The sequence below is a fragment of the Microcaecilia unicolor genome, chromosome 9, assembly GCF_901765095.1.
Source record: "Microcaecilia unicolor chromosome 9, aMicUni1.1, whole genome shotgun sequence".
Classification (NCBI taxonomy): Eukaryota; Metazoa; Chordata; class Amphibia; order Gymnophiona; family Siphonopidae; genus Microcaecilia; species Microcaecilia unicolor.
In genome coordinates this window covers 139,434,650-139,457,059 of record NC_044039.1, presented here as the reverse complement: position 1 = coordinate 139,457,059, position 22,410 = coordinate 139,434,650, and the positions used below count along the sequence as shown (strand labels likewise).

The following is a 22,410-nucleotide window of genomic DNA, read 5'->3' as shown; positions in this document are numbered from 1 at the left end:
GGTTTAGAATCCAACTCCACCCTCCGAGGCCCATTTCTGTTCTGTTCCAGGCTGCACTCTCAGTTGTGTTTCTTTTTAGGTCAATCTGTGTTATGTCCTTGCCGTTGCGATGCCCAATTGACCAATGTTCTTTGTTTTTTAGTGAGCCTGGGGGCTAGGGATACCCCATCAGTGAGAATATTCAGCCTGTAGCAGGTATTCTCCGAGGACAGCAGACTGAATATTCTCACAAACCCTCCCTCCTCCCCGTTGGAGTTGTTCCAGTTCTATATTTTGCTTTTTATTAAACTGAGTGAAGGCACGCTCGCGTCGCAGGCAGGAAGCCGTTCGAGCATGCGTGGTGTGCTCTGCCCGCGTGATGGAGCGTTCTTCAGAGACTTTTTTGATTTTTGCTTGGTTTGTCCTATCCTAGAGCTTAAGGATCCTAAACAAATTCCTGGTCAAAGAAAAGTTTAGGATGATTTCCCTTGGCAACCTTCTCCCCATGATTCAGAAAAACTATTGGCTATGCTCTCTAGACTTAAAGGATGCCTATACCCACATTTCGATACTTCCAAGCTACAGGAGGTACTTAAGATTTCAGACAGGGAAACACCAGTACCAGTAATGCGTTCTGCCTTTTGGCCTTGCGTCAGCTCCCAGAGTGTTCACCAAGTGTCTAGCGGTAATTGAGAATTATTTGCGCAGACTGGAAGTATATGTGTTTCCTTATCTGGACGATTGGCTGGTCAAAAGTACATCACAGGAGGGAGCATTAGAATCAATGTGCCTAACTATTTGGTTGTTGGAGCTTACCAGGGTTCATCATAAACTAACCTAAGTCTCACCTTCTCCTGGTCCAGTGATTGGAGTACATAGGAGCCCTGCTCAATACGTTGCAAGCTCGGGCTTTTCATCCACAAGGAAGAGCCAAACCCTTATCAACACTCGCTTCACAAGTTCGAAGCAGCAAGCAGGTTGTTGAGATTGATGGGCCACATGGCCTCAACAGTGCATGTCACTCCCTTGGCACGTCTCCATCTGAGAAGGGTCCAGTGAACCCTAGCTTCTCCGTGGTCTCAGGTGGCTGGGAATCTAGCAGATGTAATCCAGATTTCTCCAGAGTTGACTCAGTCCCTTCTCTGGTGGACAATTTGAATGAATTTGACTATGGGACTACCATTCCACATTCCAACTCCTCAGAAGGTGCTAACAACGGATGAATCCAACCTGGGATGGGGAGCTTATGTAGATGGTCTTTACACTCAAGGATTGTTGTCTGCTCAGGAGACCTCCACATCAATCTGTTTCGAACGCTCTAAAGGCTTTCAGAAATCGACTACAGAACCAAATTATTCTCATTCAAATGGACAACCAGGTTGCAATATTCTATATAAACAAGCAAGGGGGTACAGGGTCCAACCCCTTGTGTCAGGAAGCAGTGGGAATGTGGCAGTGGGCCCTCCTTCACGGATTGGTACTCCAAACCACATACCTACCAGGAAAGGGCAACTTCCTGGCAGACAGATTGAGCAGGGTTTTGCAACCACATGATTGGTCTCTCAACGTGGGCATAGCCTGCAAGGTCTTCTGAACATGGGGCACCCCCTCGGTGGATATTTTTGCCACTCATCTCAATCCCACAGTTCTTTTCCAGGCTCAGATCGCATGGGTTGGAGTTAAATGCCTTTCTCCTATATTGGGGGGGGGGGGGGGGGGGGGGGGAGGACTTCTGTCTGCATGTACTCCAATATCTCTTATAGAGAAGACAGCTGAAACTGAAGCAAGACCAGGGAACTATGATCCTAATTGCGCTTTACTGGCTGAGGTAGATCTGGTTTCCTCCTCTTTTGGATTTGTCCTCCAAAGATTCATGCAGGTCAGAATATTTTCTGAATCTCATCACACAGAACAAGGGATTTCTTCTGCATCCCAATCTCTAATCGCTGGCCCTCACAGCTTGGATGTTGAGAGCATAGAATTTGAATCCTTAAATTTGCCGGAGGGAGAGTCTCGTATCTTGCAGGCTTCCAGGAAAACTTCCACTAAGAGGTGTTTCTCATTTAAGTGGAGGTGGTTTGCCATCTGGTGTGAGAGCACAGCCTTAGATCCCCTCACATGCCCTACACAAAAACTGTTTGAGTACCTCCTACATCTCTCTGAGTCTGGTTTGAAAACCAGCTCTGTAAGGGTTCATCTAAGTGCGATTAGTAGGCTATCAGCAATTAGTGCTTATCACCGTGTCAGAGGTAAGCCCATCTCTGTACAGCCTCTAGTTTTTTATTAATAAAGGCCCCTGTTAAACCTCCCACTGTATCATGGAATCTCAAAGTTGTCCTCACCTAGCTGATTATACTCATTTTGAGCCACTAGATTCCTGTCAACGGAAGTATTTGACCTGGAAAGTTGTAGTTTTGGTGGCAGTCACTTCACCTTGCAGAGTTGGTCAGCTTTAGGCCCTAGTAGCTGGTCCACCTTACACTAAGTTTCCCCACAATAGAGTAGTTCTCCACACAACCCAAAGTTCCTTCCTAAAGTAGTATTGAAGTTCTATCTTAATCTGTCAATCACCCTTCCAACATTTTTCCCAAAACCACACGCTCATCCTGGCAAGAGTGTACTACATACCTTGGACTGCAAGTGAGCCTTAGCCATCTGTTTAGCGCAGACTAAAGCCCATAGACAGTTCACCCAACTTATTGTTTCTTTTGACCTAAACAGGATGAGGGTGGCTATCGGCAAACGCACAATTTCTAATTGGCTAGCAGATTGCATCATCTTTACTTATGCCTAGGCTGGGCTGACTCTAGAGGGTCATATCAAGGCTCATAGTATCATAGTGTCATTGTAGCCCACTTGAGGTCAGCCTGCATAGAGGAGATTTGTAAAGCTGTGACATCATCATCTGTCCACATATTTACATCTTATTATTGCCTTTAGCAAATACCAGATGTGGCAGCTGATTTGGACATGCAGTCCTGAAGAATTTGTTTGTTGTCTAGAATTCCATTCTACCCCCCAGGCCTAATTTTCTTTAGTTCCGTGCTGCACCTTCACAACTAACATGTTTCAGGTTAATTAACTTACAGGTCTTGACGTTTTGAGTTCCTATTGTCCTAGCATTGTTTTAGGTGAGCTTGGTATCTAGGGGTTCCCAGCTGTGAGAATACAATGGCCTGTTTTGTCTTGAGAGAAAGCAAATTTACTCATCTGTAACAAGTGTTCTCTGAGGACAGCAGGCCAGATATTCTCACATACTCTCCCACCTCGAGTCAGGCAGGACGGCACCAGCGCATTGGTGGGATGCTGCTAGAAAGTTCTAAGTTAATCTCGCTAGTCAGCATCCGCACCAGGGTCCATTGGATGATGTCACGCAGCTGTGAGAATGTTTGGCCTGCTGTCCTCAGAAAACACCTACCACAGGTGAGTAACCTTGCTATATTCAGATGTGCAATTTTTTCTCTGAATTCGGACTGCCAACTGTCAAAATAACTTTCAGGTCACTGGCATTTTGAATCCCTGGCATGACTTATGCTATAAGATGAAATTGATATTCACATTAAAGGTGTAAGAAGTTACTATATCTCTTGTCTAAGACACCATGGGAGGGTAGGAAAAACTAGCTCACCCCTTGCTGTCCAGTTAGGGCCACATTACAGTAGTATGGGCTCTTCTATTAGTTCCAGGGCTCTTCCATCATGGATCCATCATTTGATAGCTATTTGAATTTTTTCACTTTCTCAGTGTTTTGTACTCCACTTTCTCTCATTTCTTTCTTGTAGTTGCTTAAGGCCGGATATTCCAGGCTGGTATCTGTGGGACTGTGTGAAGAAGGGGATAATACCTTACCTCCGCTGTGCAGCTTTATTTTTCCATTACTTGCTGGATGTGACACCACCTGAAGAGCTGCAGTCTTGTGAGTGCAAAGGATAGAGCACTGAAAACTAAATTAAATGCTAGTAGTACTATTTGAATAAAGAGCTAGCCCTAGGGAATGAAAAAATTAACACTGACAAAAGAATAGTTTATAATAGTCATGTGTGACTGATATTTGAAGAGAAAGAGACACATTAATTTTAGTTTTAAACAGTGGCCTATTTAAATCTGTATTGTAATTTTATGCATCTGTAAACACTTTAAATCTTGATGGAACTGTGAAGGAGAAGGAATTCCATATTTCTAGGAAAGAAAAACAGCAGCTTGTTCAGTCTTGCAGACAAGAGAATGCATTTGGACACTTGGAAGCGGGACTATTGGTTGTAGCTTTCAGTACTCATTCTGCCTTTCTGTTTTGTAGCTTCCCAAGAAGGACACTTCAGGGCACTTTGTACCTACCTATCTCTGCCCACAAATCTGTTCCTGCTTTTCCAAGAGTACTGGGACTCTGTTAACCCCATGCTCCAAAGGTAGGTATATAAAAAAATGAGCAGATTTCTTGGATTAAGAATTTGATATAGTGGTTACTTAAAAAATTATAGTTGGCTATTGCCTATAGTTACCAGCTTATGAACTATTTATTTTTTACTGATAAAATAGGCCTTCTGTGGACACATACAAAATGTTGAGGCCTGCAAGCTATCAAAGAAAAATATGCTGACTTAGCTTCAGCTGATCTTTCTATTACATTCTATGTTCTCACAATAAACCTTCCTCCCCCACCCCCCCCCCCCCCCCCCCCCCACACACACACACAAATTTGGCACACCAGAGTAAGTAGCCACTTAAATTAAGTGGTTGCTTTTCTGGGATTACTGAGGGAGTGGAGCTTTTTAAAATGCCTTTTAGCTAACATATTGTAAAGTATTGCATAGAATTTGCTGTTTATCTATAATGGCCAAAATGTACTTTAAAAAGTGAATTAATTTTTTTCTTTTTCTTGGCAAAATTTTATGTTGTAACGATTTTATTGATATCTGCAGAATTCATAAGAACATAAGCATTGCCATACTGGGACAGGCTGAAGCTCCATCAAGCCTAGCATCCTATTTCCAACAGTGGCCAATTCAGGTTACAAGAACCTGACAAGATCCCAAAACAGTACAATACATTTTATGCTGTTTATCCTAGAAATAAGCAGTGGATTTTCCCCAAGTCCATCTTAATAATGGCTTATGGACTTTTCTTCTAGGAAACTATCCAAACCTTTTTTAAACCCCACTAAGTTAATATAGCATACTAAGCCATACATTTTATTGTTCGAATAATTTTACTGCTGTAATTGTCTATTGCTTATGTTTGTCTTATTCTTGCTGTACACCATCTTGAATGAATTCCTTCAAAAAGGCAGTAAGTAAATAAAAATAAATAAAACTGCTTTTACCACATTTTCTGGCAACGAATTTCAGATTTTATGTTTAAATCATTTTTATTAGTTGTAACAAACAAATAAATCGTTCTTGCCAAAAGACAGGTATAATTACACCTAATAATTCGCCAACCAACAGGCTGAAACAGCTTATCATGTTACAGTGTAGTATTTACATTTTCTCCCCATCCTTCCCTCCCTATTCCAGCCCCCCCTCCCTATCCCTCCCTCCTCGTGCCCTATCCCGCCCCCCCTCCCCTCTTTGCTCCATTACAAAGTCAATTGTGCTAACAATGTAGTACATACAAGAAGTCAACAGCCAATGAGGTGGCATCGCTCCCCGTGCATTGCATGTCAACCATTTAGCAGAACTGGACCATTTTTGCCGGTACCCAGGGCCCCCCTGTTTATTGACAAACCACTGGGCCTTGCATTGAATTAAAATTTCAGCAGCAGGCTTTGCGCCTTAGCCGGCAGGGTGATCCATAGCATTTCCCACTGGGCCTTGAACTTAAGACCCGCGGGGCTTTCCAGATCAGGCACCCCGCACCTGTCTATTCTCATTTGTCGCACCATTTGTGCACGCCATGCCTGTAAGGGGGGTATTTCTTTTGCCCTCCAAAATTGTAGTATTGTAGTTATTCCAAAATATATAGCCATCTTGGCGAATGCCTTAAAACCCTCTGGTGCCTCTGTAGTTAACTGAAAGCGGTTGAATAAAATTAGGGGATCACATATGAAAGTACAGTTCCACAATTGCTCTATTCCCGCTAGGATTTGCCTCCAGAACCTTCCCACCAGTGGGCAACCCCAAAACATGTGGCCCAGAGAAGCCGCCCTCTGATTACATTTAGGGCAGGTTCCTTCAGTGTCAAACCCTGCTCTTTGCGCTCTATGAGGAGACATGTGCGTTCTCAACAGCCATCTGTATAACCTCTCTCTTTGAGGTATAGAAAGTCTTTGTTTATACATAGCTTTCAAGTATGATCTGCATTCTTCCTCCGTAAATGTACAACCCAGGTCCCTCGACCAATCCCGTGCAATCTGTCTAAAATCTAGTTCTGCAGCAGTGTCCTTCAGTTGGCGATGGTGGAATCTCAATGGTATTGAAAGTTGCGCTCCCAGAGTGAACTCCCCGGAGAGGACCTCAACCACATCCTCCGTGAGGTCAGTCCACTCCAGGGAAGCAACATAATGTCTCAGTTGATAATATGCAAATTGATATGTCGGGGGAATCTGAAACCGAGTTTGTAGCTCTGTGTATGGAAGAATTCGTCCCTGTTCCGTGACTAAGTGCGCCAGGTATATTATCCCCTTTTGAGCCCACTTATGAAAAACACTGACCCCTTGGCCTGGTGGGAATGCCGGGTTATCGCATATGGACATCCATGGGGACGTTCTGGTAGAGAAATGATACCGTCTACACACCCATCTCCATGTCTCCCTGAGGGCCTTCAGCAGGGGATGTCTCCTGAGTGCTCCACTGGGCAACGGTGTCCCTGTATGAAGTAGGTGACTAAAGTGTATGTGGGGGAACATCCTCGTCTCCACCTGGGTAATGGAAAACTCAGACGTCCCACGATACCAATCATTTATGTGTCTCATGGAACTTGCAACTGCCAAGAATTTAATGTTCATCAGTCCCATACCGCCTCCCTCCCTTGTGCCTGTCATCAGGTGATATGGAATTCTCGGTTTCTTCCCCTGCCAGAGGTACTTTTGTAATAGACTCTGTAAAGATAGTTCATCTTTTCGCTTTAGAAACAATGGTAATTGTTGGAAGACATATAACCACTTAGGGGCTACCATCATGTTAAAGAGCGCTATTCTACCCCATATTGTAAGTGGTAATTCCCTCCACATAATCAGCTTATTTTTAGTCATCTCCATTAACGGACCTATATTTTCTTTATACAGGGAGGCCCCATCTCTGGTCATGTACACTCCTAAGTATTTCATTTTTGTTGTCTCCCATCGCAATAAAGCTTCTCCTTCCCAGTTTATTTTGGTATCACTATCCATGGACATCGCGCATGATTTTGAGAGATTAAGGCCAAATCCTGATATCTGTCCATACTTCCTAATCAGTGTCAAGGCAGCCTTGAAGGACTCCTTCGGGTTAGCCAATACCAGTAGAATATCATCGGCATAAGCTAGAGCTCGAACTTCCTGTTCCCCTAATCTCACCCCTTCAATTCCAGGGTCTGAGTTTAAATAGCGTAGTAAAGGCTCTAAGGTGAGATCAAACAGAAGTGGTGAGAGCGGGCAACCCTGTCGTGTTCCCCTGCTTATTGGGAACCCTTCTGAAATCCCCCCATTTGCTGTGACATGGGCTTTCATATCAAAGTATAGGGCCTCTATAATTTGTTTCATTTCTGCAGGGATTCCTATCCAGTCTAGTACGTAAAATAAGAAGGTCCATTCGACCCTGTCAAAAGCCTTTGTGGCATCGAGGCTCACCAAAATCCCTGGGATCTCCTCATGCCGGCACTTTGCCATTGCTAGTAAGACTCTTCGTATGTGGGTCACCGAGTGTCTTTTTGGTATGAATCCTACTTGTGTGGGTTCAATCACAGTTGGGAGATATGCATTGAGTCGTGTGGCCAGGATCTTTGCGAGCAATTTGATATCGACATTGATCAACGAGATAGGTCTATAGGATTCGGGTTCCTCCCCACCTTTCCCCGGCTTCAGTAGTAATGATATAGAAGCAGTGTTTTCATGCAATGGGAATCTGCCCTCTCGAATTACCGCTTGATGATACTCAAATAATGGGCCTATCAACTGGGGCTGGAGCATTTTGTAAAATTCTCCTGAATACCCATCCATTCCGGGAGCCGAGAAAGACTTTAGCCCTTTTATTGCGTCAGACAGTTCTTTAATTTGGATAGGGGCCTCTAAACCTGCTATTTCCGACTCTCCCAACTTTGGCATCTTTGCTCTACTGAGGAAGTCATTCATTTGAGCCTCCGTGGCAGGCCGATTGGCCTTATAAAGATCACTGAAATGTTCCTGCAATATTTGAAGGATCCTATCTGGATTATTAGTGAGGCCGCCTGTCTTTTCTTTTAAGGCCGATATAGTTCTATTTCCTTCCTGTTTCCGAACCAACCGGGCTAGCATACCCCCTGCCCTATTTCCAAAGCGATGAAACTTATATTTTTGGAAAGTTCTGTTCTGTAGTGTTTTTTCATGCAATAGGGAGTTTACCGCGGCCTGTAGAGACAAATAAGCCTCTTTAGTGGCCGTGGACCTTCGTTCTATATACTGACGTCTGGCATTCCGCAGTCGCCTATTCAACTGTAAGAGGCAAGCTGCGTTCTTTTTCCGTTTATTTGCTACGTATGCTATCAGGTCCCCTCGCAGCACCGCCTTTCCTGCACACCAGAACAACTGTGGATTCGATTTGTGGTCCTTATTGAACAGTTCATACTCTTCCCATTTTTCCGCTAAGAATTTTTGAAAAGATTTATCCTTTATCAGATGTCCAGGGAACCGCCATCGTCTAGACGGCTGGAAGCCTCCTGGAGCCTCCAGCTCCAACCAGACAGGGCCATGATCAGATATCACCACCTCCTCTATTTTCGCGTCTCGCACGCAATGAAACAGGGCTGCTGAGATAAATATGTAATCTAATCTGCCCCATGTCCCGTGGGCCCTTGATCGGTGTGTATAATCTCTTTGATCTGGGTGTAAGTTACGCCATGTGTCCACCACGGAGAGGGAGTTAGCGAACTCACTTAGCATCAGTGATCCCCTTCTGCCCTCTCCACCCTGGCCACCCTCACCCGAGTAATCCATCTTAGGATCTATGGATATATTCATGTCCCCTGTTACGATCAGGTGTTTGTCTTCATATGGTACCAACCTCCTCAGCAACTCTGGGAAAAAGGAGCTGTCTGGCGGGGTGGGAGCATAAACATTTAGTAGGTATAATTCTCTCCCTTGTAACCATAGCTTAACCAAGAGGAATCTTCCTTTAGGATCATGAAAGATCTTCTCTGCCTTACATGCAAGTCTGCGATGGATACATATTGCCACTCCCCCCCTTCGCCCATCTGGGGAAGCATGTATCACCTGCCCTATCCATCCCTGTCTGAGTTTTTCGTGTTCTGCTGCCGTCAACTTCGTTTCCTGTAAGCATGCTATGTCTATGTTAAGGCGTTTTAGCTGTGTCAGAATCTTTTTCCTTTTGATGGGAGACGTAATGCCACCCACGTTCCAAGTGACTATTTTACAGTGTGCAACTATGTGAATTTGTAATTTCCCGATATTTATACTTTAATAATGTAGCCCCTGGGTCCCAGCCCTTCTCCAGTGGCTTCATACATCTCTTTTCCCCCCTTAGTAAGCAGTTCTTGTGTGTTCCTTCTTCTTGCCTAAACCGTATGTGCGGCCCAACTCTTCTAGCTCTGGAGCATCCTCCCCTCTTGGAGCGTAGTTCCTCCCCAAGTCTCCCTCCTCCCCTCCCGTTCCCTGAACCCCCCTCCCTTCTAACCCTTATCGTTATTCCTCTACTTCCAGTTGGCACATTGCCGCTATGAGGTTTCCCCTCCCCCCCTAATCCTTCCCCTTGGTCCCTTTGACAGTTCTCCCTTCCTTTTAGTTTCAATCAATACAAGAAATGTAAGAAATGCAAGAAATGCCAGAAATGTAAGAAATGGCCCCCGCCTAGGTAAGTTTCCCCCACCATTAACTTTATCATTCAAACAGGTATCATATTATCATTTAACCTTGTAACATCAACAAATGTCTCATACAACCTTAGGAGATCACATCGTCCTAGTTCCCCCTGTCTTTAGGAGGATTATGTGGTTCAGCACCAGGAAATTCGTTGTTCTCACAGTCAGGTTGGTGCCCCATCAGGTGCCTGTAATTTAGTATCTACAAACCGTTGGGCCTCCTGCACTGATTGGAAAGAGTGCCATTGGTTATCATACTGGATCTTTAACACAGCTGGGTAAAGCAGCAAAAATCTTGTTTTTCTGTTGACTAAGGTCGTGCAGAGTGGATGAAATCTGCGCCTTTGTTCTTGCACTCCTGCAGAATAGTCTTGGAATATTCTTATCTGGTTTCCGTCATAGCTCAGAGTGTCTCTTTTTAAGCGGAAGCCCCTCATAATTTCCTCTTTGTGCAAGAAATTGTGGACTTTAATTATCACCAATCTGGGCCTTTGCTGTCCCTGTTGCCACCGGCCCAGCCTGTGAGCCCTTTCGATGCACAGTTCTCCGTAGCTATCAGTCAGCGCCAGTTCTTTTTTGAGCCATTGCTCCAGCACGTGGCCCAGCGTTTTCTCTGGAATTGCCTCTGGTAGACCCACTATGCGCAAGTTGCATCTTCTTGCCCTGTTCTCCATGTCTTCGATCTTATCTTGCTGTGCCTTGAGTTGTTCTGTCATCCGGGCTATATCTTGGGTATTCTGTGCTCTGGTATCTTCTAAGGCCGATATTCTGCTTTCCGCCTCTCCCAGCCTCTTCACGGTGTCTGACATGTTAGTTTCCATGTTACTCATCTGGCGCTCTAGCAGATCGAATCTGGGGTTAAGCGCAGCACTTACTGCCATAGTAATCTGGGCCAGTTGTTTTTCAGAGAAGTCCCCGAGTTTGTCAAGCTTCCCCTCAGCCATTTTTACTCCGGTGGGTGGTGGTGTGTGTTTCCCTTTGTCGTATTTGGTGCCGCTCCGCGTTGTGCCTGCAGATTTAGGCTTCAAATATTGCTCCATACAATCTGTGGTTCACTCAGCGTTGTGCTCTTGCACACCTGCCCTAGGGAGCTGACACCCTTTTTCAAAAAAAAAAAAAAAAAAAAAAGCCGGTGGGCCGAGTATCCTCCGTCCAGTATGCACTACTATACCACATTCAGAATCAGTTGAATCTCATGAGCAGGGTAATACTTTTTGATTTGATTCTTTATCCACCAAATATGCTAGGATCAATCTGAGAGCGTTCCTTCTTATTTATACGCTGTTAATTTATCTGCGGGACTTCTAGTGCCTACCACAGCAAGTTCTTTAATTGATCCAGGTTACTGGAGCGTCGCTGCGCCTCTAATGTCGTGGGCTTGGCTGGTTCCTTTCCCGCTATGGTTATTGTGCGAGACCAGGTCAATGCCCTTGTCAAATCGAGAGGGGAGCAGCAGGTAAAAATTTCTCCTGAGCTATCCTACATTTAGCGATCTTCCTTGCCTCTGGGTCTGTTTTTCTTACCAGGCCGCTATCCGCTGCTTGCCACGCCGCCGCTCATTCCTTTGCCCGCTCTGCAGTTCTTCCGGCCGCCATCTTGAATCGCGGCGCACGCGGTGCAATGAACTTCGGCCACAGCACTCTGGGCCTCTTCCACGAGAGCCGGTTTGTATCTCCGTGCTCCCGATGTCTTTATGCGGCGTGGATTGTCATTTGCGAGTCCTGGCTGGTGGGGGGAACGGGGGATCTCTCATGCGGCGTCGCGGAGCCCTTCAGTCGGCGGCCATCTTCCCGCTCGGCTCCGCCGAAAGTCCGAATTTCAGATTTTAATTACACATTGAGTAAAGAAATATTTTCTCTGATTTGTTTTAAATTTACTACTTTGTAGCTTCATTGTCTGCCCCCTAGTCCTAGTATTTTTTGAAAGAGTAAACAAGCAATTCACATTTACCCGTTCCACTCCACTCATTTTATAGACCTCTAAAAAATGTTCCATTTTAACAATTATTCAGTCCAGCCCCTGAATACCACCCCCCCCCCCCAAAAAAAAATGTAAAAACACAACATTATATCAATAAACTCATATCAAAAAGATGATTGACCACATACACAAAGGCAAGTAACGAGAGAGTGAACTCTTCTCTCTCCTGCCACCTTCACGAGATACCAACATCTAAAAGAAGCATGGAAAAAACAAACCCATTATGCTACTATCCTGAGGCTTATGCTCTGCACAGAGACCTTCTTCCAAGGACCAAAAATATGAGACAAAATGCCAAAAATAAGCGGGAAAAAAGTTAAGAATCAAACTCCAGGTTCTGAGGCAAAGATTGAAGATAAACATCCCAAACTGACAGAAACACCTTTTTTCGCTTAATGGAATACTTGGTATGTCACAGCATCAAGGAATGAAATCAATTCTGCCATGCCCAAAAGGGGGGGCGCCATCATTGATCTGCACTCCCAATATTACTCGTTTACCTAACATCCCCGCCTTCCTGAACTGGAGACTGTAGAAACTACTTTTGATACAGAAAGCTTCATATCTATCCAATAGCAATCCCGCTGGAGAAAAGGGAATAGACTGTCCAAAGACAGCTTCCAAATACAGTGAAACCTCGGTTTTCATTGACTTCGGTTATTGTCAGTTTCGGTTTTCATTGATTTTTTCAGTGAAAAATTTCTCAGATTTCGTTGGTTGCCTCGGTTTTCGCTGCTAATTTTGCAAAAACAAAGGGCAACCCACGCGTTCTCCTGCTCATTGGATTTACATTGATTCATATGGAAATAACTGCCTTGGTTTTCATCTGTTTCGGTTTTCATTGATTGTTTTCGGACGGATTATCGACGAAAACCGAGGTATCACTGTAGCACAAAATCGCACTCCAGAAAAATTTGACCTTTGAACAGCTCCAGAAGGCATGAAAAAAGAATTAACACCTTGATTACAATTTTGACATACAGATGTATTTATTCCTCCTGCCTTAAACACCACTTCTTGTGTAAAATATGCCCAGTGTAATTTATGAAAGTGTCAATCTCTCAATTCTGCACTGAGGGAGATGTCTGATATACTAGGCAACATACCAGTCCAGAGATTCAGTAGATAAACCCAAATCTTGACCAGCTCTATACAACTTCTAGGTGGAAAATGTACCTGCAAAGCTTTATGAAGAGAAGATAATCGAAAGGCCCCCATCTTGAAGTGGTTTAAATAACTCCTTCATATGAGCCCCAAAAGGAAAAGTCAAGCCTGCAGAGTCAAGTATGAATATAATGTCATAGTTGTTAATAAGTAAAACAAAATCGCTTGGCTCAACTTCTCCTTGGTTGTGGAGCTCCTCCCATGTAAGTAGTGTGCTTTCATTCCCAAATACACATTGCAAAACTCTGACCCCTTTTGCTGCCTAATGCTGAAAACTAGCATTATCTCCCCCCGGGGAAAACTGCAAATTACCCAAAATCAGAAGCTGATTCGATATCTAAGGATTGCCTCCCTAACAGTAAAACTAATTCACACCATGCAACATGCAATGGGCAGAGCAGGACACTCCTGCACAAATACTGTGGCAAAAATTGTAACAAATTATGTAAAAGGTAATGAATGTGCAATGGATGATAGAAAGCTGCCTCATAGTCCCTATGTATATACATCTGTTCCCCAAGAAGCCTATTGCCCAAATGTCAAAGTAAGCACGCCTGTTTATATTTCCAGAGGTGTGGAAGTCCCATGCCCCCATATTTCCAAGAACTTTGCAATTATATTTGAAGGGTGGTCTTTGGTTTCATACCATTCCAACAAAACCTGGACAAGAGCTTCTGGAGGGAAAGCGAGTCTCGCGTCAACAATTTAAGAGGTAGCAATTGGAAGGTATATAGCTATTTAGGAAGTAAAATCATATTTAAAAGGTGAATCTTACCATGAACAGATATGGGAAGGAACATCCAGTTAGCTAAGTACTCCCCTGTATGGTCTAAAAGAAGTGAAAATTGAATTCTCAGAGTAGGGAAGTTTTGGAGGGCAATTGAATTCCCATGTATCGAAAGAAAGTGGACTTCCACTTCAAGGGAAAGGGGCCCTCCCATTGCCACTGCTCAGAGATCATAGTAGGCAATGCCAAAGCCTTGCTCAAATTCACTTTAAAGCCTGAAAAATCCCCATATACAGCAAAGCTGTCCAAGAGTGCTGGTAATGAGATACATGGCTCTTCTAGGTGTACCAAGAGATCTGCAAAAGCCGATAGCTTGAATTCTTGAGAACCACTCTTTCCTCCCTTTATATCTCAGTTACCCCATATCTCCCAAATTAAGGGATCTAAAGAGTACAGTCAACAATGGAGACAGATGACAGCCTTAGCAAATACCCCTTTGAAAGCTAAAAGGTTGGGAAAGAACACCACCCGTATCATAGCCTGTGGTGAAGCATATAGAGCCCATATCACATCCAAAGACCTCTATACCATATCTACCCAAGGTGACATGTAAGAAATCCCATGCTACCTGATCAAATGCCTTTCCTTCATCAACAGAGAAAGCATTGCCAGCCTTTCCACATGTTCCATGGATGTAAGAATCATTCTGAAATTTTTTGCTATAGTGCACAAATCCCACCTGTGGGTCAGCTGTCAATGAAGGTAATAACCTGCACCAAACAATTTAGCCTCCACATTTAGGAGGGAAATAGTCTGGTAGGAAGTGGCCTAGGTAGGGTCATTTCCCAGTTTGAAGAGTGCCTCTGTTCAAGGAAGCCACAAAGAATCCGATAACTTACCCTCTACTACAAACTGTGTAAATAAAGATTGTGAATTTGGTGCAGTGGAAGGACTCAATGTTATAAAATTCCACCCAGAACCCATCGGGTCCTAGCACTTTGTAAAGGGCACTCTGTTGGAGATTGGAGTGTTTAATTTAGTCCTGGAATCATCAGACAACGCTGGGAGCGACACACTCTCCAGGTAAACATTGCTCTTTAAATCCACCTCCAGAGATTGAGTATAAAGTATCTGATAATAGGTCCGAAAAACTTTTACCACTTCCCAATCCATCCTTTCTTGGCAAAATTTTATTGAAAACTTGTAAATAGTAATAAATAATCCATATAAAACCACTTCACCATAGCATAGTTACAAATGTAAAGCATTATCATAAGTACATATCCTAAATAATAAAAAGCACCTCCAACATTCTGAAGCTGACTCCATGGCACTGTGGCAGTGTAGGGTTCGCAAGTCTGTAATTCAGTGTTTCATTGGCTCTCACTGTCCCCGCCCTCACCAATCAGACAGAATGGAACTTGGAGGAGTGGATTGAATCTCTAACAAACAATCATATACAGGGAGGTATGAACATCAGTGGAGGCAAGTGCACAGAACGGAAGGGAAGACAAACATTTAATCACTTTGTCACTCACACACACACACTCAATCACTCTGTGTATCTCTCTCTTACACTGTCTGTAAAACACACTGTCACTCTGTCTCTCACATGGGCAACTGTATGTTGCATTCTCAGGAGTAAGGAGCTCTTCTGATGTGATTGTTAAACTGATTGAAGGGCTTGAACAAGGAAACCTATTACCACATTGTAGCACAGTTTCTCCGAGGACAAGCAGGCTGCTTGTTCTCACTGATGGGTGACGTCCACGGCAGCCCCTCCAATCGGAAACTTCTCTAGCAAAGTCCTTTGCTAGTCCTCGCGCGCCCGCGCGGCCGTCTTCCCGCCCGAAACCGGCTCGAGCCGGCCAGTCTTCTTTTGTCCGCACTCCGTACGGTCGTGTTTTCGCCGTGTCGAGCCCCGGAAAGTCGACCTCGCGCGTCCAAATTTATTTTGACGTGTTTTTTCTTCGGAAAAGTCTTTCAAGTGTCGGGAAGTGCTCCGGAAACCCCCCCCCCCCCCCCCGGGTTTCGTGTTAATCCTCCCCGTACTTCCAGCTTTTTGCCCCGATAAGTTTTCTTTCGTCGTCGGGGTAGGCCTCTTTTCGGCCTCGGTCGAGATTTTCTCCCTTACAAATTTTTTGGTGCTCTTTTTCCGTCATTTCGGACTTTGATTTCGCCGGCGCGATTTTTCCGCCCATGACATCGAAGCCTTCCAGCGGCTTCAAGAAGTGCACCCAGTGCGCCCGGGTTATCTCGCTCACTGATCGACACTCGTCGTGTCTTCAGTGTCTGGGGGCCGAGCACCGCCCTCAGAACTGCAGTCTGTGTTCCCTGCTTCAAAGGCGGACTCAGGTAGCGAGACTAGCCCAGTGGAACGTGTTGTTCTCGGGCTCTTCGTCGGCATCGGCACCGGGATCTTCGAGTGCATCGACGTCGTCAGCGTCCAGACCATCTTCCTCGGCCGCCCCTGCATCGAGTGCATCGAGGCATCGGGCCTCTGCATCGGCGCCGAGACATCGGATAGCTGCATCGACGTCGGTGGTACCGGGACCTCGTCTGCTGATGTCGTCGGACGGTGGTGCATCGTCAGGAGTGCAGGTGAGGGCTGTCCATTCCCCTGCTGGTGGCGGTGAGCCTTCGGGTGGGTCTCCTCCTACCCTGAGGGCTCCTGCGGTACAGCCCCCCCGAGACCGACCTCCTTTGGCCTCGGCCCCGAGGAAGCGACGGCTGGATTCTACGTCCTCCTCGTCGGTGCCGGGGAGCTCCGGTGACATGCTTCGGAAGAAATCGAAGAAGCACCGACACCGGTCGCCTCCCCGCGTCGGCACCGAGAGCTCTGGGTCGCCGAGGGAGTCGGCACCCAGCAGGCATCGGCACCGAGAGGACCGCTCACCCTCTGTTCAAGAGGTGTCGATGCGCTCCACTCTGGACAGCCCGGAACAGCCTCCTCGCCCGGAACAGGTTCTGACGTCGACGCCTGCATCGACCTCTTTGCCTTTCTCTGCAGCCGCTCTGAACGAGAGCCTCCGGGTCGTTCTCCCAGAGATTCTGGGAGAGCTGTTGCGCCCTACCCCTCCGGTACCGGCGGTGCTTGCGCCTCCAGTACCGTCGAGCGTGGCGCCGGCTGGCCCATCGCCCGGGGTGAGGTCCCCGACATCGCGGTACCGACTGCGGCCACCTCCCAGGGGGGCTCCCCAACTACGTCGGCGGAGGGAGCTTCGACGATGCGGGCCAGGGAGTCTACCTCTCGACGCCCCCATCGTGGACGTGGCTCCACTGAGTCGAGCCGGGCGAGGTTGCAGACACAGGTTCGTGAACTTGTGTCTGACACCGAGGGTGAGGCCTCGTGGGAGGAAGAAGAAGACCCCAGATATTTCTCTGACGAGGAGTCTGAGGGTCTTCCTTCTGATCCCACTCCCTCTCCTGAAAGACAGCTTTCTCCTCCTGAGAGTCTGTCTTTCGCTTCCTTTGTCCGGGAGATGTCTACGGCCATCCCCTTCCCGGTGGTTGTGGAGGACGAGCCCAGGGCTGAAATGTTTGAGCTCCTGGACTATCCTTCTCCACCTAAGGAAGCGTCCACTGTTCCCTTGCACCATGTCCTCAAAAAGACATTGCTTGCGAACTGGACAAAACCTCTAACTAATCCCCACATCCCCAAGAAGATCGAGTCCCAGTACCGGATCCATGGGGACCCAGATCTGATGCGCACCCAGTTGCCTCATGATTCTGGAGTTGTGGATCTGGCCCTAAAGAAGGCTAAGAGTTCTAGGGAGCATGCTTCGGCGCCCCCGGGCAAGGACTCTAGAACCTTAGACTCCTTTGGGAGGAAGGCCTACCATTCCTCTATGCTCGTGGCCAAAATCCAGTCTTACCAGCTCTACACGAGCATACACATGCGGAACAATGTGCGGCAGTTGGCGGGCTTGGTTGATGCTCTTCCCCCTGAGCAAGCCAAGCCTTTTCAGGAGGTGGTCAGGCAGCTGAAGGCGTGCAGAAAATTCCTGGCCAGAGGGGTGTATGACACCTTTGATGTTGCGTCCAGGGCCGCTGCTCAAGGTGTGGTGATGCGCAGGCTCTCATGGCTGCGTGCCGCCGACCTGGAGAATAGACTCCAGCAGCGGATTGCGGACTCGCCTTGCCGTGCGGACAACATTTTTGGAGAGAAAGTCAAACAGGTGGTAGAGTCTCTCCACCAGCGGGACACCGCATTCGACAAGTTCTCCCGCCGGCAGCCTTCAGCATCTACCTCTACAGGTAGAAGATTTTTCGGGGGAAGGAAGACTGTTCCCTACTCTTCTGGTAAGCGTAGGTACAATCCTCCTTCTCGACAGCCTGCGGCCCAGGTTAAGCCCCAGCACGCGCGCTCTCGTCAGCAGCGTGCGCCTCAGCCAGGCCCCTCGGCTCCCCAGCAAAAGCAAGGGGCGAGCTTTTGACTGGCTCCAGCAGAGCATAGCCGACATCCAAGTGTCAGTGCCGGGCGACCTACCAGTCGGGGGGAGGTTGAAAGCTTTTCACCAAAGGTGGCCTCTAATAACCTCCAACCAGTGGGTTCTCCAAATAGTCCGGCAAGGATACACCCTCAATTTGGCCTCAAAACCTCCAAATTGTCCACCGGGAGCTCAGTCTTACAGCTTCCAGCACAAGCAGGTACTTGCAGAGGAACTCTCCGCCCTTCTCAGCGCCAATGCGGTCGAGCCCGTGCCATCCGGGCAAGAAGGGCTGGGATTCTATTCCAGGTACTTCCTTGTGGAAAAGAAAACAGGGGGGATGCGTCCCATCCTAGACCTAAGGGCCCTGAACAAATATCTCGTAAAAGAAAAGTTCAGGATGCTTTCCCTGGGCACCCTTCTCCCCATGATTCAGCAAAACGATTGGCTATGCTCTCTGGACTTGAAGGATGCCTACACACACATCCCGATACTGCCAGCTCACAGACAGTATCTGCGATTTCAGTTGGGCACACGCCACTTCCAGTACTGTGTGCTACCCTTTGGGCTCGCCTCTGCGCCCAGGGTGTTCACAAAGTGCTTAGCTGTGGTAGCAGCGGCACTTCGCAGGCTGGGGGTGCACGTGTTCCCATATCTCGACGATTGGCTGGTGAAGAACACATCCGAGGCAGGAGCCCTGCAGTCCATGCAGATGACTATTCGCCTCCTGGAGCTACTGGGGTTTGTGATAAATTATCCAAAGTCCCATCTTCTCCCAGTGCAGAAACTCGAAGTCATAGGAGCTCTGCTGGATTCTCGGATGGCTCGCACCTATCTCCCAGAGACGATGGCCAACAACTTGTTGTCCCTCGTCTCGCGGGTGCGAGCGTCCCAGCAGATCACAGCTCGGCAGATTTTGAGATTGCTGGGCCACATGGCCTCCACAGTTCATGTGACTCCCATGGCCCGTCTTCACATGAGATCTGCTCAATGGACCCTAGCCTCCCAGTGGTATCAGGCTGCTGGGGGTTTAGAAGACGTGATCCACCTGTCCACGAGTTTTCTCGAATCCCTGTATTGGTGGACAATCTGGTCCAATTTGACTCTGGGACGTCCTTTCCAAATTCCTCAGCCACAAAAAGTGCTGACAACGGATGCGTCTCTCCTGGGATGGGGAGCTCATGTCGATGGGCTTCACACCCAAGGAAGCTGGTCCCTCCAGGAGCGCGGTCTACAGATCAATCTCCTGGAGTTGCGAGCGATCTGGAACGCTCTGAAGGCTTTCAGAGATCGGCTGTCCCATCAAATTATCCAAATTCAGACAGACAACCAGGTTGCCATGTACTATGTCAACAAGCAGGGGGGCACCGGATCTCGCCCCCTGTGTCAGGAAGCCGTCAACATGTGGCTCTGGGCTCGCCGTCTCGGCATGGTGCTCCAAGCCACATATCTGGCAGGCGTAAACAACAGTCTGGCCGACAGACTGAGCCGGATTATGCAACCTCACGAGTGGTCGCTCAACTCCAGAGTGGTGCGCCAGATCTTCCAAGCGTGGGGCACCCTCTTGGTGGATCTCTTCGCATCTCGAGTGAACCACAAAGTCCCTCAGTTCTGTTCCAGGCTTCAGGCCCACGGCAGACTGGCATCGGATGCCTTCCTCCTGGATTGGGGGGAGGGCCTGCTGTATGCTTATCCTCCCATTCCTCTGGTGGGGAAGACTTTGTTGAAACTCAAGCAAGACCGAGGCACCATTGATTCTGATTGCTCCTTTTTGGCCGCGTTAGATCTGGTTCCCTCTTCTTCTGGAGTTATCCTCCGAAGAACCGTGGAGATTGGAGTGTTTTCCGACCCTCATCACGCAGGACGAAGGGGCTCTTCTGCATCCCAGCCTCCGGTCCCTGGCTCTCACGGCCTGGATGTTGAGAGCGTAGACTTTGCCTCTTTGGGTCTGTCAGAGGGTGTCTCCCGCGTCTTGCTTGCTTCCAGGAAAGATTCCACTAAGAGGAGTTACTTCTTTCTGTGGAGGAGGTTTGCCGTCTGATGTGACAGCAAGGCCCTAGCTCCTCGCTCTTGTCCTACACAGACCCTGCTTGAATACCTTCTGCACTTGTCTGAGTCTGGTCTTAAGACCAACTCTGTAAGAGTTCACCTTAGCGCGATCAGTGCATACCATTACCATGTGGAAGGTAAGCCGATCTCAGGACAGCCTTTAGTTGTTCGCTTCATGAGAGGTTTGCTTTTGTCAAAGCCCCCTGTCAAGCCTCCTACAGTGTCATGGGATCTCAATGTCGTTCTCACCCAGCTGATGAAATCTCCTTTTGAGCCACTGAATTCCTGCCATCTGAAGTACTTGACCTGGAAGGTCATTTTCTTGGTGGCAGTTACTTCAGCTCGTAGAGTCAGTGAGCTTCAGGCCCTGGTAGCCCAGGCCCCTTACACCAAATTTCATCATAACAGAGTAGTCCTCCGCACTCACCCTAAGTTCTTGCCAAAGGTCGTGTCGGAGTTCCATCTGAACCAGTCAATTGTCTTGCCAACATTCTTTCCCCGTCCTCATTCCTGCCCTGCTGAACGTCAGCTGCACACATTGGACTGCAAGAGAGCATTGGCCTTCTACCTGGAGCGGACACAGCCCCACAGACAGTCCGCCCAATTGTTTGTTTCTTTTGATCCCAATAGGAGGGGAGTGGCTGTAGGGAAACGCACCATATCCAATTGGCTAGCAGATTGCATTTCCTTCACTTACGCCCAGGCGGGGCTGGCTCTTGAGGGTCATGTCACGGCTCATAATGTTAGAGCCATGGCTGCGTCGGTAGCCCACTTGAAGTCAGCCTCCATTGAAGAAATTTGCAAAGCTGCGACGTGGTCATCTGTCCACACATTCACATCTCATTACTGCCTGCAGCAGGATACCCGACGCGACAGTCGGTTCGGGCAGTCAGTTCTTCAGAACCTGTTTGGGCTTTAGGATCCAACTCCACCCCCCGAGGGCCCTGTTTGTTCTGTTCCAGGCTGCACTCTCAGTTAGTTGGTAAATTTTTTAGGTCAATCTCAGTTATGTCCTCGCCGTTGCGAGGCCCAATTGACCATGGTTGTTGTTTTGAGTGAGCCTGGGGGCTAGGGATACCCCATCAGTGAGAACAAGCAGCCTGCTTGTCCTCGGAGAAAGCGAATGCTACATACCTGTAGAAGGTATTCTCCGAGGACAGCAGGCTGATTGTTCTCACAAACCCGCCCGCCTCCCCTTTGGAGTTGTGTCTTCCCTTGAAGTGTATTGTCTTGCTACATACTGGAGTGGCCGGTTCGAGCCGGTTTCGGGCGGGAAGACGGCCGCGCATGCGCGGTGCGCGCGGGCGCGCGAGGACTAGCAAAGGACTTTGCTAGAGAAGTTTCCGATTGGAGGGGCTGCCGTGGACGTCACCCATCAGTGAGAACAATCAGCCTGCTGTCCTCGGAGAATACCTTCTACAGGTATGTAGCATTCGCTTTACATAAAAAATATTGTATTTAAAGAAATCTTACACATGTAAACAACAATTATATTCAGAATACAACCGTGGAAACATTAATGGCAGGAACTCATTACATTGCTAGCGCCCGTTTCATTGCGTTAAGAAACGGGCCTTTTTTACTAGTAAGTACATAAGTAATGCCATACTGGGAAAAGACCAAGGGTCCATCGAGCCCAGCATCTTGTCCACGACAGCGGCCAATCCAGGCCAAGGGCACCTGGCAAGCTTCCCAAACGTACAAACATTCTATACATGTTATTCCTGGGATTTTGGATTTTTCCAAGTCTGTTTAGTAGCGGTTTATGGACTTGTCCTTTAGGAAACCGTCCAACCCCTTTTTAAACTCTGCTAAGCTAACCGCCTTCACCACATTTTCCAGCAATGAATTCCAGAGTTTAATTACACGTTGGGTGAAGAAAAATTTTCTCCGATTTGTTTTAAATTTATTACACTGTAGTTTAATCGCATGCCCCCTAGTCCTAGTATTTTTGGAAAGCGTGAACAGACGCTTCACATCCACCTGTTCCACTCCACTCATTATTTTATATACCTCTATCATGTCTCCCCTCAGCCGTCTCTTCTCCAAGCTGAATAGCCCTAGCCTCCTTAGTCTTTCTTCATAGGGAAGTCG

The 22,410-nt window shown here is 47.3% G+C and overlaps 1 protein-coding gene across 1 annotated transcript in view; it reads left to right on the top strand.

The window, feature by feature from the left end:
- The window catches only part of UBR1 (ubiquitin protein ligase E3 component n-recognin 1), a 718,041-nt gene that overhangs the window by 624,724 nt on the left and 70,907 nt on the right, over window positions 1–22,410 (top strand). Inside the window, exons 42-43 of the mRNA XM_030215524.1 lie at window positions 3,762–3,895; window positions 4,277–4,385. Of these exons, the coding sequence (XP_030071384.1) occupies window positions 3,762–3,895; window positions 4,277–4,385 (243 nt within the window). The remainder of the gene's footprint in view (window positions 1–3,761; window positions 3,896–4,276; window positions 4,386–22,410) is intronic.